This window comes from Acomys russatus, chromosome 16, assembly GCF_903995435.1.
Source record: "Acomys russatus chromosome 16, mAcoRus1.1, whole genome shotgun sequence".
Classification (NCBI taxonomy): domain Eukaryota; kingdom Metazoa; phylum Chordata; class Mammalia; order Rodentia; family Muridae; genus Acomys; species Acomys russatus.
The window spans coordinates 40,475,972-40,493,345 of record NC_067152.1 but is presented as its reverse complement, the minus strand read 5'-3'; the positions used below and the strand labels follow the sequence as shown (position 1 = coordinate 40,493,345).

At 51.1% G+C, this 17,374-nt stretch overlaps 1 protein-coding gene across 1 annotated transcript in view; it reads right to left on the bottom strand.

Annotated features, from left to right (window-relative positions):
• The window catches only part of Ttyh2 (tweety family member 2), a 38,500-nt gene extending 22,898 nt beyond the window's left edge, over positions 1-15,602 (bottom strand). Inside the window, exons 1-3 of the mRNA XM_051158994.1 lie at positions 15,413-15,602; positions 6,255-6,427; positions 1,057-1,168 (exon numbers count right to left, since the gene is read on the bottom strand). Coding sequence (XP_051014951.1) covers positions 1,057-1,168; positions 6,255-6,427; positions 15,413-15,541 — 414 coding nt within the window. The 5' untranslated portion in view covers positions 15,542-15,602. The remainder of the gene's footprint in view (positions 1-1,056; positions 1,169-6,254; positions 6,428-15,412) is intronic.
• Positions 15,603-17,374: the final 1,772 nt, after the last annotated feature.

Sequence of the window (17,374 nt, the reverse complement as noted above, 5' to 3'; positions counted from 1 at the left end):
TTCAAGGACAAGGTGAAGGAAAAAGGTCTAGAGAGTAGGACTTACAGCCAAGTGTTCAAACCTGGCTCAGGAGGGCTGGGAGCCCAGGGCATGTTCCCAGATATCAGCAAGTTCCTCCCGTGAGATAAAGACTGAATTTTCCCATCAGTGAAGGTCACAGCGCTAGCTAGGGCTTTCCAGCATGCAGGCTGCTCCCACTTCCAAGAACTCTGATGGCTGGGGGGGGGAGGGGGGGGGTGGGGATGGGAGACAGTACAATGCCAAGGACTGGCAGGGGCTTGATCCTCATCAGGACCAAGGTGAGTGAGTTCCCAGGGGCCACCTCCCACAAATATGGGTCATGTACATGTACAGCAGTTCTGCCTGTCTCTTTAAGGTGAGATTTTTTTTTTTTTTTTTTGGTCCCTGCCCCTGCGAGGGGCTGATGAAAGGATTAGAAGCATAGAGGAGCTTAAAGGAGCATTGGGGAGGGGACAGATGAGGTTTAGTCCTCCCTAGGCAGATGACAGGGCAGAGGCCTGGCTTGGAGGTGGAGCCTGCTAACACAAATGTGCCTTTGCTGCCACTTTTGGTATTCTAGGGGCAGCTGGGTTAGAGAGAGTCAGATGCCCCAGGACTAGTTTCCTTGAAGTCTGCATTTGGCCTTTCCACCAGAGTCTTCAGGAGGCACCAGGAGCTGTCATGGGGCCGGCCACTTAGAAAACCAGCAGCCAAGATTGGCACTCGGCAGAAGTGACAGGCAGGTAGGGGCTGGGGTGAAACAGATGAAACCCAGCAGCTGAGGTTTCCTTCAGGGATGGGCAAGTGTTCAGATGCTCTGTGACCAACTGGGGCCCGTGGGCTTGAGCTGCCCTGAAACCTCTCTAGGCCTGCATCACAGACACTGTGTTTGCCTTTGGCAGGGCAACTGCTCAGAAGGCAGCCCGGCCCCACAGCATCCATCACACAACTCTGCAGGGTGCAGCTGGGCTCCTGAGATCTGACTGGTACCCTTGTTCTGGCCTTGCTGACCTCATGGGATGTGGCTGTGCCCAGCCACCTGCCCATAATCCTTACCAGCTCATCAATTCCAGAGAAGGTGTGGTTCGCATTGTCCAGGGAGTAGAGTAGCTGGTGCACCCCATCGTTGGTCTCGCTGTTTCCATAGAAACCAACACCCACCGCAGCACTACAAGCAAAAACCCCAAACAAAGATTAGGGGTGATACCCAGAAAAGAGCACACTTATCGCTCTTTGTGTGGTGTGTGTGTGTGTGTGTGTGTGTGTGTGCGAGCGCGCGCACGTGTATGTGTGTGCATGTACACAAGGAGGCCAGAAGAGGATGCTGGATGCCTTCCTCTGTTGCTCTCCGTGTCATTCCCTCGGGACAGTCTCTCACTGAACCTGGAGCTCACTGATATGGCTGTGCTGGGAGCATGTGAGCCTCAGCTGTCTGCCTGTCTCCGGCCCCCATCCTTAGCACTAGGATTACAGATATGTGGGCTTTTTATGCGGGTGCTGGGAATACAGACTCAGGCAGTTCCTCAAGTCTGTACAACAAGCACTTTATCCACTATTTCCCCAGTCCATAAATAACTGTCCATTTCTGTCTCTCTGTCTCTGTCTCTCCCTCCCTCCCTCCCCCGGCCCTTGCAGTTATCTTTTAAAAAAAAATGTTTCTATAGCTGGGCATGGTGGCACACCTTTTTAATCCCACTTCTTGGGAGGCAGAGGTAGGCAGATCTCTGTGAGTCTGAGGGCAGCCTGATCTACATAGTAAGTTCCAGGACAGACAGTCAAAGCTGATACACAGAGAAACCCTGCCTTGAATAATATAAACAAATAAATAAATAAATAAATAAATAAATAAATAAAATAGCTAGCTAGCTTTTAGGGCTGTAGAGATGGCTCAATGGTTAAGAGCAATGGCTGTTCTTCCAGAGGACCCACTTTCAGTTTCCAGCACTCACACCATCATAACTCTACTTCCAGGAGGACCTGGCACCGTCTTCCGGTCTCCAAAGGTACTGTGTGCACATGGTGCCCAGACACACACGTAGGTAAACCATCCATACACATAAAATAAAAATAAATAAATATTTTAGGGCTGGAGAGATGACTCAGAGGTTAAGAGCACTGTCTGTTCTTCTAAATGTCCTGAGTTCAATTCCCAGCAACCACATGGTGGCTACTATGAGATCTGGTGCCTTCTTTGGGTGTGCAGGCACACGTGGAGGCAGAATACTGTACACATAATAAATAAATGAATCTTTATGACTTCCTTTATGAAGCAGAGTCCTTGATCCAACTGGTAACCCAGTGGGAACACAGGAACCAAGGCCCACAATGACACAGTGTCAGGTATTTTCCATCACAACAATCCCTGCCCTAAAACTCGCCTGCACTCTGCCTATTCCCCTCCTCCTCTCATCCCAGGCCTTACAGTGTCCAGGGCCTTTTCTAGAATGTTCTACAGCTGGAGCCACAGCACACAGCCTCTTCCGATCACTCCTTTGCCTTGGTGGCAGGCATTCAAGGTTCCCAGTGTCTTTCATGGCTCGACAAGACATTTCCTTTCAGCTCTGCATAATATTTCATTGTCCAAATGTGTCCAAGTTTATTTATTCACTCAGCTACTGAAGGATATCTTTTACTTGGTTCCAGGTTTGGGGAACTGGGAATAAAAGCCACCACAAACAACCACAGTGTGGGCTTTTTTTGACTTTTGCTGGGGAGCTGTACTCTGGGGCTTGGGATGAGGGGGTGTTGTCTAAGGGGGAAAGTGAGGGGGCCACCCAAAGTGACCCAGCAGAAGCCTGCTTGTCCTGGCTGGCTAGATATTTCTGAAAGGCACAAAACTGCAGACAAGCCTGGGGGTTATGATTCGGTGGCTCTGATGGGGCTCTGAGATCTGATTTGACACACTCAATGCTAACCTCCAGGTCCCTCCTGACACATGGTCAAAATCCCTGGACTCCCTGATTCCCCCACCCCCAACCCCTGACTTTCCCCAATCTAGTCCTCTCTATGAAGTTTTAGCTGTCATCAAGTTCTCCCTTACAGAGCTGAGGCCTGCCTGTCTTGTTTAACCCAGAACCCTCTGGCTTCTGATTCGTGCTTCGGGGTGGCTGGAACAAGTCTCCAATTCTGCCACAAACCACATCTGATAGCTCAAAGTGGCTCCTTTGTCATCTCTTGCCTTCTGTTCTCTGTGACAGACACTTGAGACAGGGTCTCATGTATCCACAGTATAGCAGAGGATGACCTTGAACTCCTGTCTCCCTCACCCTATTTCCATCTCTTGATGGGATTGCAAGCATGGGCCACCATGCCTGGTTTACAATGTCACTCTTCAACTGGCACTGAGCAGAGTATGGGGAGCTGGTTGGTGGGTGCGTGCATGCGTGTGTGCATTGCATGTGTGAATGCATGTTAATGCTCTAGGACTCTCCCCCTACTGGCCTGCCCTTGTGCCCTCACCGACATCATGGTCGGTAAACAGGCCCTCCCAGAACTTTCTCCTCAGGAACAGTCAAGCTGAGTCTCTTCTCTTTCCTATTGATTTTAACCAAAAGACAAGCTTGAAATCCATCTGTGTGAAATTTCATGGTTGGCTTGAATCCAACACTCCAGCCTGGGTAAATCATTTGCAATTTTAACTCTATCATCCCTCATATTCTATGAGGTCCACCCCTCCAGGGATCACAGGGGCCAATCAAACAGCCTCCTGAGTTCTCATCCGTAACTCCAAATTGCGGAAAGAAAAGTGCAAGAGGGTGCACATGCATGACACACATGCACATGCTTATCCTTCTTTCCCTCCCTCCCTCCCTCTCTCCCTCTCTCCCTCCCTCTCTCCCTTCTTGAGACAACTGTAGCTTGGATGTCCTATTCATTTGGTCTTGAACTCAGAGAGATCTGCCTGCCTCTGCCTCCTGAGTTTTGGGACTAAAGGTGGGTACCACCATGCCTGCTCTCGTCAGTGTTCTTTACATTAAGAAACAGCACAACCCCAGCCTGAGTTCGCATCACCACACCATTGCTCTGTCCATCTTTCTCCACAGTATCGCTGGAGGTGTCAAGTGTACAGGTAAAACACTCACAGCGGAAAAGCATGCTTCAAAAATAAAGCCAGGCGTCGTGGTGCACAGCCTTTAATCCCAGTGCTGGGGAGGTAGAGGCAGGTAGGTTGCTGTGAGTTCAAGGCCAGCCTAGTCAACAAAGAGACTCCAGGACAGCCAGGGCTCCATATAACAAGAGAAACCCTGTCTAGAAAAACAAAAACAAACAAAAACCCAAACAACAGCAACAACCAAAAAAGGTAGCTGGGAGGTGGTGGTGCTCACCTTTAATCCCAGCACTCAGGAGGCAGAGTCAGGAGGATCTCTGTGAGTTCAAGGCCAGCTTGGTCTATAAAACAAGTTCCAGGGCAGCCAAGGGTACACAGAGAAACACTGTATAGGGTGAAAAAAGACAGAAGGAAAAAAAAAATTTTTTTTTTAATTGCTGATGTCCTCTTGCCTGGAACCAGTTGTAGAATGCTGCCTGGGAGGAATCCTGCCACACAATGACCCCTTCTGTTTTGAGTTTTTCCTCCTCCTCTTCCTCCTTCTCTTTAGCTCAACTATTCTGAAAACTCCCCTTTTCTGCTTTTTTTTTCCCTCCAATTTTATTTCATATGTAGGGGTGTTTTGCCTGAGTGTGTGTCTCTGCACCAAATGTGCCTGGTACCTGCAGAAGCCAGAAAGGTGTAGGACCCCTGATATTGACATCCCCTGGCCCCCAATCCAGCTGGTTGTGAGCCACCATGTGGGTGCTTAGGTCCTCTGGAAGAGCAGGCAGTGCTCTTTTTTGTTTTGTTTGTTTGTTTTTCAAGACAGGGTTCCTCTATGTAACAGCCTTGGCTGTCCCGGAACTTGCTCTGTAGACCAGGCTGGCCTCGAACTCAGAGATTTTCCTGCCTCTGCCTCCCAAGTGCTGGGACTAGAGGTGTGTGCCTGGCTATGGTGTTTTTTTATTCTAATGACATTATATCTGACAATAGGCTTATCTGGAAGTACTTATCTGAAAACCTAAGAGCACCTTCAGTTCTCTGGGAATCCAGGGCTCGCTGCCCTGGAGCAAGCATTGCTGGTGTGTCTCCCTGGCCACCTGGAATACCCCACAGCAGGTAGAGGGGTTTTAGCACCCCAGTTCTTCAGGTAGTCTGACCGTTCTTTGACTTTCCTATTTGGGCAGGAACAATTTCCTCCATGCCCTGACTCCAGCTCCAAGTGTCACCAGTTCTTAGTCCTTGCTCCCTGCTTTGAGAATGGCTTATCTTTTGGCTTCAGTGAGCCCCACACGCGCCTAACAAGATGAGATCATGAACATGTTGTCATACTCCATCCTGGCCAAAAAAGCTGATAAACAATGAAGCTGACAAACAGCATAATAGAAAAATATGAGCCGGGTGGTAGTGTTGTACACCTTTAATCCCGGAGGAGGCAGGGCAGGTGTATCTCTGAGTTTGAGGCCAGCCTTGTCTAGAGTGAGTTCCAGGACAGTCAGGGCTACACAGAGAAATGAAACCCTGTCTCAACAAGAAAAAGAAAGAAAGAAAGAAAGAAAGAAAGGTCCAAGAGTAAGGTGACCCACACCCTTCAACATCTCAAGGGGCACTTACACATTGGGAAAAAACACCTGCAGATACAGAAACAAGAAAACTACACCAGCTCCTACACATGGAGCTAGCATGCTCATGGGCTGGGGGCTGGGTGGGTGGAGAGGTAGCACAAGCCCTCACACAGTGCTGGGGACCCTCATTTCTCAGCCAGAGTGCAAAAGCCGCCCCCCCCCCCCCCCGCTATGGGCATGATGATGGAAGCAATTGGGGCTAACTTCTGATCTTGCAGACCCAGGGTGGCAGTAGATGCAGAGAAAAGAAATGCCCACTGTCCACCTGGTCAACTCAGGGAGGGACCCATGTGGCTGCGAGGCCTAGCCCTGGTCTGGTTGAAGGGTTGGGGATGCCACTTTGCAGTCCCCCATCACCACACTAGGGACTGATTTCCCCCACATGTTTGGCCAAAAACCAGACAGTATTCATTTTGGGAGACAGGTTTGTTCACTCAAGTGTTAGCTTGGTCAGTGAATGTGGCTAGACACCGATGAGTCACATGGACATGAGGGGTGTCCTGGTCACAGGCTATCATCGTGTCTGTGGAGTGCCCCTCCCCACCTGCCCCCCTGTAAGCTGAGTTTGAAACCACGCAGCCTGCCCATGGGGCACTCACCAGCAGAGGAGCCCAGCCACCACCGCTGTCCAGGTGACGCAGCATGAGTTGGGCTGCTTGCTCTGCACCGTGTGGTCCCGCCGGCAGCAGCATGTGCACACCAGGTAAACGGCGAGGAAGATGAGGTTCAGGCCCAGGCCAATGGCAGCCAACACCCCCAGGAAGAGCAGCGACTGTAAGAGGGACAGGCTGTGTCAGCTTTGGGCCCAGCAGCCGGCAGGGAGTCTTAGGAGCTCCACAAGACCCTTAGGCCCAGCCCGCTAAACAGCCTGCCCTATATTTGGGTGCCAGGGTCGGGACGGTGGGTGGAGAAATGGACAAGCTAGGCAATAGCTTGGGAGGGGAGGCAATAGGGAGGGGATGGGAGGGAGGTTGGGGGGGGGGCAGCTGTTGTGATAATTAACATTATCAAGAGCGGTAGGATCCAGAATCTGCTAGGAGACAAATCTCTGGAGTGTGTATGTATGTTTGTGTGTGTGTGTGTGTGTGTGTGTGTGTGTGTGTGTGCGCGCGCGCACGTGCACACTTTCAAGAAGTGCTCTCACACTTCTAGATTACATTAACAGAGGTGGGAGGGATCCACCGGAAATGTGGGAGGGACCATCCCATGGGCTGGAGTTCCAGCCTGAATATAAAAGAGAAAGCCAGCTGGGCACCAGCATTCAGCTCTCTGCCTCCTAACCACAGATGCAACGTGACCAACGGCTTTGCATGCTGCCACGATGGATGCCCCTTCAACCGTAAGCCAAATTAAACCCTCGCTTCTTTAAGCTTCTTTTGTCAGGAATTTCGTCATGGCAATGACAAAAAATAACTAACACAGCTAAGCATGCCTAAGCCCCGGTTTCTGGATGAAGATGTAGTCTGGGCCCAGCCTGATGACAAGCCCTGAGCCGCTCCGGAGAGCAAGAAAGAACTGCCAGCTGCAAACAGGACTGTGGACAACGAGTCCTATGGCCACAAGGAATGGAAAGAGACAAAGTCTAAGCAGGACACTTCAAATAGCAAGTGAAACTAAGCTCAGGCCAGGAAGGATCACAGGTGCTACCTTTCCCAGGCTCTACCTTGCCAGACCTGTCTTGTTATGCCTAAATGAAATGTGCCTATTTTAGGTGCTGGGGTTACCCAGAGTCCTTAGAAGGCAGCTCTGTGCTCAAGGATGGGTATGTAGGAGCCAGGGTAGATAATCCGTGGTGCTCTTCTTGCTATACCCTGCCAGGGACAACTGACACATATGCCAGTAGGCGCAGTAAGGCCAGAATGTTGAGGGGGTTTGTAGGGATACCTCTTCAGGCCTACCTAGTAGGCCAGGGCTTTCAAAGGGAGCTGTTGTCTGTTGGGAGGCCTAGGTGTCCCCCGCCACAGCATCTTCCAATCCCTTTATTTGGCCAGATGGACACCAGATGGCCCCAGGATCACTGGCTGCCAGCCAGGGCTGGACCTGGCTCTAAGTCAGGTTCCTGAGCTGACAGTCTCCTGGCTTCCCATGCGGCCTCGATGATGCCCTCATCCAGAGTCCCCAGTGTACCAGTTTGGGGGCGGGCGGTGTTGCTCTCCTTAGAGCTTTTGTCAGGGAACCTGTGTGGGTGGTAGCGATCATCAGAGCAGGAGGCTGCAGGTCACCGAGCGCAGGGAAGTGACCTGCAGCACAAGAGATGGTGACTGCAGGCTGGGTAGACTGTATGGAGATGACCCCTCTGGGTGGATGCTCAGCTGCCCATCCCTGTGAAGATACAGGCAGCCATAAGGACCCCTGACATGGGCTGCCCTGATGCCAACCCTGGGTGGACAGGGTTAGCCTTAGAGACAAACCTGGAGGTGATGAGGACAACTGAGAGGACAAAGGAGATGCCTCAGTTCACTTAGCACCTGGGCAACACTCAAGCATGGATGGGAAGTCATCCTCCCTCCTCAGGGAGGTGGAAGGTGAGACAAGGGGCCTGGACCACTCCGTAGCACACCTGCCCCTTAGAATGACCTCAAGGGGCTCCTGTCCAGTGAGAAGGTGGAAAGTCACTGCCAATCTTGCTGGAAGGCATCTCCTTCAGCAAAGGAGGGAAGGGGGAGCTTTAAAAGTTCACGACACAAAGTCACCACACTGCGAGCGGCCTCTGACAGAAGCACAGCACCTCTCTGGAGCTGGAGAACAAGTGAGACCCTAAAGCCCACACTGGGCCAAGACTGTCATAGTCAGAGCTAGAAGCTGAGGATGTGACACAGGCAAGCTAGAAGGCCAGTTTTCCACACCCAGCATAAAACTGGGCATGGAGGTGCACACCTATAATCCCACCTAGCTGGGACACCCAGGCCTCCTGATAGCTTCCTTTGAAAACCCTGAGCTGCTAGGTGGGCCTGCAGAAAGCTGGAGGGTCAGAAGCTCAACGTCATCGTTGGTTACATATGTGATTTGAGGTCTGTCTGAGCCATGTGAGACCCCATCTCAAAACTCAACAATAAGCAACAGTGTGGTGGTTTGAATGAAAATGGCCCCCATAGGCCCACAGGGGGTGGCGCCATTAGGAGGCGTGGCCTTGTTGGAGGAAGTAGGTCACTGGGGATGGGGGTGTGTGGGCTTTGAGGTTTCAGATGCTCAAGCCAGGCCCAGTGTCACTGTCTCTTTCCGCTGCTGATCCAGATGTAAGAACTCTTGGCTCCTCCAGCACCATGTCTGCCTGTGTGCCTCCGTGTTTCCTCCCACAATGATAATGGCCTAAGCCTCTAAACTTTAAGCCAGCCCCAATTAAATGTTTTCTTTTATAAGAGTTGAAATGGTCATGGTGTCTCTTTACAGCAATAGAACCCTAGCTAGGATAAATGACAACAACAGAATTCCCAAGATCAGAATAAAGCTAGAGCCGACCCCTTGTCAACCGTCACTCATTCAAGGGTTTTCAAGTGCAGAAGTGGCAGACGAATGTCACCAGAAGTTAACAATTTTGTCCCCCAGCCGCTTAACTTCTCCTTCAAACTGACTCACACCTCAGGGACCAACACACAGAGCCTTGTGGGTGCAAATGCCACTGTTGGTTTTTAATTTTAATTTAGCTTTTTTTTTTTTTTTTTTTTTTTTTTTTTTTAAGATATGGTCTCCACATTGCCCCTGGGCTCACTATGTAGCCCAGGTTTTCCTTGCACTCTTGGTACTTCTCTCCTGTAAGTGCCAGGGTGGTGTGTCCCACCACACCCAGCTCTAGAAATGACACTCTGTGGTTGGGCATGGTGGCACACATCTGTGCCCATAATCCTAGCAGTCAAAACCCTCAAGGCCAATTTGGACTCCAGAATGAGATCCTGTTTCCAAAAACTAAAAACAAGCCCCACACTTTTCGTATAGGCCCTGAAATCCCACTGCTAAGAAGCAGCTATCCCCCCCCCTTAGACAATTTTTAGGCCACTATGCTTTTATACACACTGTGACCCCACAGTTCTACTTCATAAAAAAGAGGGTGTGTGTCACCAACCATCCCCCCAAGATCCACATACAACAGTTCACGGTCACTTAGTCTGGCAGCAGTTGTCAAACACTGGAAACAGCACAGCTGTTCCTCAGAAAGACACAGGCCAGGCAGTAGTCATACAATGGAATACTACACAGGCATGACAGACGATCACACGTGGCAGTGGGAATGGAAGCAGACGCAGCATTTGCCTTGGGTGGTCAAGGGCACACCTGACACGGATCATATGTTTGTGCTGGTCATGGGCCACCAGGCCGGGCTTCAGGGTGCTGTGTTACATACATGCTGAGTGCTGTGGAGATGGCTCCGTGGTAACAATACTTGCTACCAAGCACAAGGTCTTGAGTTTGCACCCCAGCTCCTATGTAAAAGCTGTACACACACACACACACACACTTCATGCACACCTGTAACCCCAGAAATATAGAGGAGAGACAGGAAGGCTTGTTGGCCCCCAGCCTACAAGCACAGTGAGATCCTGTCTGAAGGGAATAGGCCAAATGTGCTAGAACCAGACACCCAATGTCTTCTGCCCTCCATGTATAAATAGGCATGTATACCCGCACACGTGTATATATCCAACACACACACACACACACACCTTTAAGAATAAAAACAATTGACTAAGCTGAAGAGTTAAGAATGGGTACATTCCAGTAAGTTATTATGAATAGATATATATTTTATGTTTATTACATCTCTAGTGTGGTGGTCAGAGGACAGCTTTAGGGCATCAATGTGGGTCCTGGGTATTGAATTTGGATCATCAGGTTTGGTGGCAAGTGCCTTTATCCTCTGAGCCAATTTATCATTACCCCTGGATGTATTTTCAATAATGACTTGTGTTGCCAAGCTAATGACCCTGATACCTTCACTCCCAGGGGGTCTCTTCTCTTCTGTGTTCACTCCAAGCAGAAGGAAGCATTGGCTCTATGAGGTGCCCCCAACTGAGGAGGGAGATGAGACACAGCGATTATCTTTCCAGTCTCTACAAACCTGCTCCACAGCTTTTCATAGTTGGATCCCAGATTTCTGATTCCTAGAAATTGGGAGCCTAGATTTCCTGTGGATCTCCCCTGAACTCCTGCAGCCTAGGTCTCCTGGACAACCCTGGGCCTGGGCCCTCTCCAGGTCAGGCAGTTAGCCTCAATTAGGTCACTGATAACACAGGCCAGTGCAAGAAGGCCCTGAGTACGAAGGTCAAATGCAGGTGGGACCAGGCTTGTTAGCTGCTCACCCCAAGAACCCTGGGCAGCTGAAGGATTAGAGCTGGAAGCTGCGCTGTTGGTGGGTCAAGGGCCAAGGGGATAGAAAGGGGAAGAAAAGTATAAAGAAAAGAGGGGATGGGTGGGGAAGACAGAGGGAAGTCTAGTCAACTTGGTGTCACCTGCTGCTCCAACCCGCCATGTTTCTGCTTCTAACTAGTGCATGCATGGGATGGAGGGGGAATGGGAGAGGGGGTGGGTAATTACGCTCATACACCCTCAAGCAATGGCCAGAGCTTAGAAAGGCCAGTCCTCCTACTGCCCCACCCCCACTACTGCCTGCCCCAGCACCATGCCCAAACTCAGCCTGTCATCAAAGCTCCTTCAGTTACTTCTGACTGATGGTTTGTAGTCAGCACCACCCTGGGACTCAGGTTAGGGGGACAGCAGCGGGCACTGACGACAGACTCCAAGGGAATAAGGGTGACAACTTCAGTAGTGTGCTAGTCTCTGCTGGAGGCAGGTGGCCTCTCCTCACAGCTCTATAGGGAGGACACCACCTCAAAGCCTGGGAAGGGTTAACCCCTTAGGGAACTGGCGTGACTGCCTGATGACCATGACACTATGTTCAGATGGAATGACCAGGCTTCCTCTTCCTGGCCTTGGCTCTTCCCCCATGGGGCTGGGCTCTAAAGCCTGCCTTTTCCTCCTCAGATCTGCCTCCAGCTGAGCCAGGGCATCCTGTTGCTCTCCCAGAATTCTGTAATTTGTCTTCAATGCACTTGGTTGGGGCAAAAAAAGACAGAGCCTATAGCCCAGGCTGGCCTCAAAAGTCCTTATGAAGCCAAAAGTGACTTTTTGTGTTTATTTAATTTATTTTTTTTATCTATCTTTCTTTCTTTCTTTCTTTCTTTCTTTCTTTCTTTCTTTCTTTCTTTCTTTCTTTCTTTCTTTCTTTTCTCTTTAGGTTCTTTCTTTCTTTCTTTCTCTAGGCAGGGTCTCTCTACAACCTTGTCTGTGCTGGAATTCACTATATCGACCAGGCTGATCTAGAACTCATAAAGATCCATTGGTCTCTGCCTCCCAAGGGCTGGGATTCCAGGTGTGTGCCACCACAGGCAGTTTTATGGCGTGCTGGGGATGGAACTCAGGGTTTTGTGCAGGCTAAGCAACACACTCACAACTGAGCTACATGCTCAACCTCTCCCTGGGGACTCAGTGAAGGAGAAAAGCCAAAGCAAACCTCGACAACAAACATCTCCCACGCCTCCTAACACACGGCCTGCAGAAGGCCCGGCTGGTGTGCTGTCCTCAACTCCAACAGGAAGTACTATGGACATGACATCATCAGGGTCTGGCCTCCCATGAGTGGACGGTGAGGGTGACAATTCCCCAGACGAGGAGGGAACTGCTGAAGTGGCTTCTCAGAGAGACACAGCCAAACTTTGTGACTTTCTAACTGTCCTGAGCACTGCCCACTGGGCAGCTAGCCAGCTTGAGTCTCCTTCCCAAGCAGTGATTATGGTCCTGGCCACCAGCTTCCCACCCTGAGCTCTTGGGTCCTTTTGCTAGTTCTCTGAAGCAGGGATAATCTCCCACTTCCAGGCTTGTTCTCCTGTCAAAGGGGATGAAATCTGGGATGGGGATCTAGGTTACTCTCCGCTACGGAGACAGAGCCCAGCAGAAGTTGCAGATGGATTACCAGTTGGAAGCTAGCCTCAACTACACAGGGAGACCTTGCCTCAAAAGTAAATAAGTAAATAGATAGATAAAAAAAAAAAAAAAAAAAAAAAAAAAAAAAAAGAGGAGGGGTGAATGGTGATACAGCTGGAAGAGTCCAGCATGTGGGAAGTGCCGGGTTCTAGCCCCAGCACCTCTAAACAGGGCATGGAGACACACACCTGTATTCCTACCTCTCTGGAGGTAGAGGCAGGGGTTCAATACCATTGTCATCAAGAAGTTAAATACCAGTCTGGGCTACATGACATCCTGTCTTAAAAAAAAAAAAAATACACACACACACACATACGTACACATATATATCAAGGGCTGGCAAGATGGAGGACCAGGGTTCAGAAAATCCCAGGGAGTGAGCAGGGCCTTCTTGCTCAGGGACGTTCTTGATCACAGTGTGCTTGCCAGGCTGCAGTTCCTCAGCCATCTGCTCTTCTAAGCCCCACTTTGCTTTCTAGGTCCCAAGCACACCATAGTCATTCCTGGAGTCTAAGTGCCTATTTCCAGCCTACCTACACAGGTGTGTATGTGAATGTGTGGGCATGCACGCACGCACTCACTCACGCAAGCACTGACCCTTAAAGCCCCCACTGTTTGTGGCTGTAGCTTGCACTTCCCCCCTTCCCCCAGTCTCCCTTGCCCGGGTCTTCAGCTCTCTCTTTATAGGGCACTGTCCTTAGACACAAGTCACTCAAGGCCACTTGTTTAATGGCTGCATCACTGGGTCCTGTTATGTCCTAGGCAAATGCCTGGACTTCAAACTCTCAGTAGAATAACTCATGGAATTACATGGAGGGAAAAAATTCTCATCTGTCTGTGGTCAGAACAGCATAGAACTGGAACACAAACTCAGCCCGTGGAATAGCAATCCCCTGTCTCAAACTATGCTGGCTTCAAGAGATGCCTCAGCCACTGCTACCCTGGTTAGCATGGCACCCAGGCCCTGGCATAACACTCAGACTCAAATTAAATTTGCTGAGGACCATGCCAACTTATATCAGAAGGCACCCAGGCTACACTGTGAACCGACTGGCTGTCTAACTCCTGCGCTAAGGAGGACAAGAGACCAGTGGTCAGACAACAAGGGAACTTAGCAAAATAGGGGTGGCCTCAAATAAGAGCCAATGCCAGACTTCCGGTAAGGCCCACCACATTCATCTCCCAGAGCTTTGCTTCCACCTATAGCTGAACCAGGATGGAAGTAGGGCTGGGACATGTATAGTGGTCGTGGGAAAGAGCCAGAACAAAAGGTTTGGGGTCAGGACCCTGGAGGCAGGGACTGTGAGTGGGACTCACACACACTACACAAGTGCCATTTATCTATCCATAGACTGGGTGGGTGGAGTCAGGCTCAGGTTGTGGGGATGAGGGATTACTCACACCATCCCTCTCCCAGCCAGGAGTCTCCTTGACCCAGCTGAGGGGCTAGATTCCCCCCCAGGGGAGAGGAGAAAATATGATCGGAACCCAGAGCACAGGATATGGGATCTCAGCACCACCCCCAACACAGCACTTGCTGAAGGGAGACTCCCTGGAGCTATGCCGGCAGCTCAGGGGACAGGCCTTCCTTCCATGGCCAGACAAGACTGGGGTGGGTGGTGCATAGATCCGGTAGTGTTAGTGCTGCATTGCCCCCCAGCAGCCAGGCCACAGCACAGGGATCAGCAGCCCCCTGCCTCAGAATGAAGACTGTCAGAGAGGACAAGAAGCTACTCCTGGGCAGTCTAGATAAGCCCGGATCAGCGGACTGCCCCACTAGAGATTAGGAGATGGTGCCTTGCCACTGAAGGTGAAGGTCAAAGTCCCAACAGGGCACAGAGCTCTGAACTAGTAATAATGGGCCTCTTCCCAGCTTGCCCCAGCTCCTGAATCTTTGACCTAGCAGAGGGGACTCTCAGCCGGGCCCGACCGAGGTGGATATGGGCTGAGAGACTGTAGCTGGGTCTGGAAGGGAGGTCAGAAGCTTCCATTTGACCACCAAAGCCGCAGGGGGAAAGGTCCCTGCGTGTAAGGCTGAGGAGGGTAGCTGGCCCGGGAACCAAGACCTCGGGATTTTAGGACCCAGAAGGTGTAGAGAGACACTAGGACAGCTGCAGGACCGAAGCCACCATCCTTTCTTGACTCAAACAGCTGTGGGGTTTGGCGTCCAAGAGGTTAGTTACCCTCGCCGCTTCTTTACCCACGCTGCTTCTTTCAGCCCCGTAGCCTTTGAGAAGGGGCCAAGGCAAAGGTATTGGAAGCGGCTCCTATCCTGCAGGCTGGGGCAGGGGGAAAAGGAGCGCTGAGGACTCTGGCTGGAGATTCAAGTCAGTTTCTGCCTAAACTTCTCTCAAGCCATCAGAACCGGAAGAGAAAACGTCTGGTGCTCGAGTCTTGGGAGGAGACCTTCGGAACACCCCTAACACACCCACACACTGTCAGTCTCCCCGACTCAGACGCCCCACCCCCACCGTAAGTCTCTGGACGGCTCAACTCCCCCTTCGCCCGCGCAGCCTCGCCGTCCCTTCCTCTCCTTTCCCAGCGTACTCTACTCCCACCTTTTCAGCTTTACGAACCCCAAGTTTCCCAGTTATGACAAGCGTCCCGGCGAAGGGGTCCCAGAGAGCGGAGAGGACCCAACTGGAGGCCAAAGGGGTCTAAGAGACGCGGAGAGTACGGGCTGCCGAGGCAAGAGAGGATGGAGTGGGAACCTGGGCGCGTGCGGGCCGGCTCTGGCTCCCGCCTCAGCTTTGAGGGTCCCTCTCGGTGCCTCGGATCTTACCTCCTGGTAAGTCTCGTTGCCGGGGCTGAAGGTGCTGTCCACCCGCTGCAGGCGCAGGCCGAGGTGCGGGACGCTGTGCAGCCACACGACCCACCAGGGCGCGATGTACTCCACGCGCGCCGCCGGCATGGCTTGGGCAAACTGCAGCGAGTCCACTGCCACTGCCAAAGCCGCTACTACCCGCTCCGGACTCGATCGGGCCCCGCCCCGCCCAGGCCCCGCCCCATGTCCAGCCCTAAGAGAAGACTGGCCCCACCCAGCACAAGGCTCTGCCAAGGCCCCGCCCCACCTCTCTTGGGTCTCTTCCTGGACACACCTACCCGCTCCCAGATTAGCCCAAAAGCATGCACTGATACGACAGAAAAAAGTTGTGAAGTGAATTTTAGTCTAAGCTCCTAGCTCCTAGCAATGCCTTGCTATCACATCAAAATAGTGGCCACGGTTTGATGGTTCACGTCTTAGGATGGGAAGGCAGAAAGACCAAGAGTTCAAAGGTTGCTGGGCGCGGTGGTGCATGACTACAATCCCAGCACTCCTGGAAGCAGAGGCAGGAGGATCACTGTGAGTTCAAGGACAGCCTGGTCTACAAAGTGAGTCCAGGACAGCCAAGGCTACACAGAGAAACTCTGTCTTGAAAATCAAAACCAAAACAAACAAACCAAGAGTTCAAAGGTCATCCTCAGCTCAGTACTGGGTTGGAGGCCAGTCTAGACCAAATTTTTTCTTTTTTAAAAGATTTAATTATTATGTATACAATGTTCAGCCTGCATGTGTGGCTGCCCTCCAGAAAAGGGCATCAGATCACATTATAAATGGTTGTGAGCCACCATATGGTTGCTGGGAATTGAACTCAGGACGTGTGCCAGTGCTCTTAACCTCTGAGCCCTCTCTCTACCCCAGCTCTTAAAAAAAAAAAAAAAAAAAAAAAAAAAAAAAAAAGAAAGGCCAGGCTGTGGTGGCACAGGCCTTTAATCATAGGCAGATCTTTGTGAGCTCAAGGCCAGCCTGGTCTACAAAGTGAGAAGTGATCTAGATAGCCAAGGCTACACAGGGAAACCCTGTGCCAAAAAACAAAAAAAGAGGAAAGGAAAAATGACCATAAGTGCCAGTGGATGCATAATTATTATTAATTATAATTATTATTTTTAGACTGAGTCTCACTATGATGTAGCTTTGGCTGTCCTGGAACTCATTATGCAGACCAGGCTGGCCTTGAACTCACAGTGATCAGCTGCCTCCGCCTATAAATCCTGGGATTAAAGGAATGTACAACCACACCTGGTTTGTTTATTGCAGCATTGGGATTAGAACACAGGGCCTCGGGCATGCTAAGCAAGGCACCTACCACTGAGCCCTTTAAAGATAGAGTTTGGTCCAGCCTTTAACCCCAGGCCATGCAGATCTCTGTGGATTTGAGGCTAGCCTGGTCTATAAGAGCAAGTTCCAAGGTGGCCAGAGCTACAACCGCCACCCCCCCCCCCCCAAAGGAGGAAGAGATAAAAACCTACGTTATCAAGACTGGCCTTGAACTCAGGGTTATCTTCCCTTAGCCTTCTGAGGGCTGGCTACATGACACACATGACAAGATTCAGTCTGAATTGCTTATTCCGGAATTTACTGTATAAACCATGTGCACTCAGAAGTAAAATGGGCGGCCAGGCGTGGTGGCGCACGCCTTTAATCCCAGCATTCCCAGAGGCAGAGGCAGAGGCAGAGGCAGAGGCAGAGGCAGAGGCAGGAGGATCACTGAGTTCGAGGACAGCTTGGTCTACAAAGTGAGTCTAGGACAGCCAAGGCTACACAGAGAAACCTTGTCTCAAAAAACAAAAAAGAAGATGGGCTTGCTGACCCAGGACAGCGATCACCTGCGGGCTAGGCATCCAAGTGAGGCCAGGTGTTTGGGGGACTAATTGCTTAAACATGTAGGGTAGGCAGGACAGGGCTTTTGAGCTCCTAGAAGGG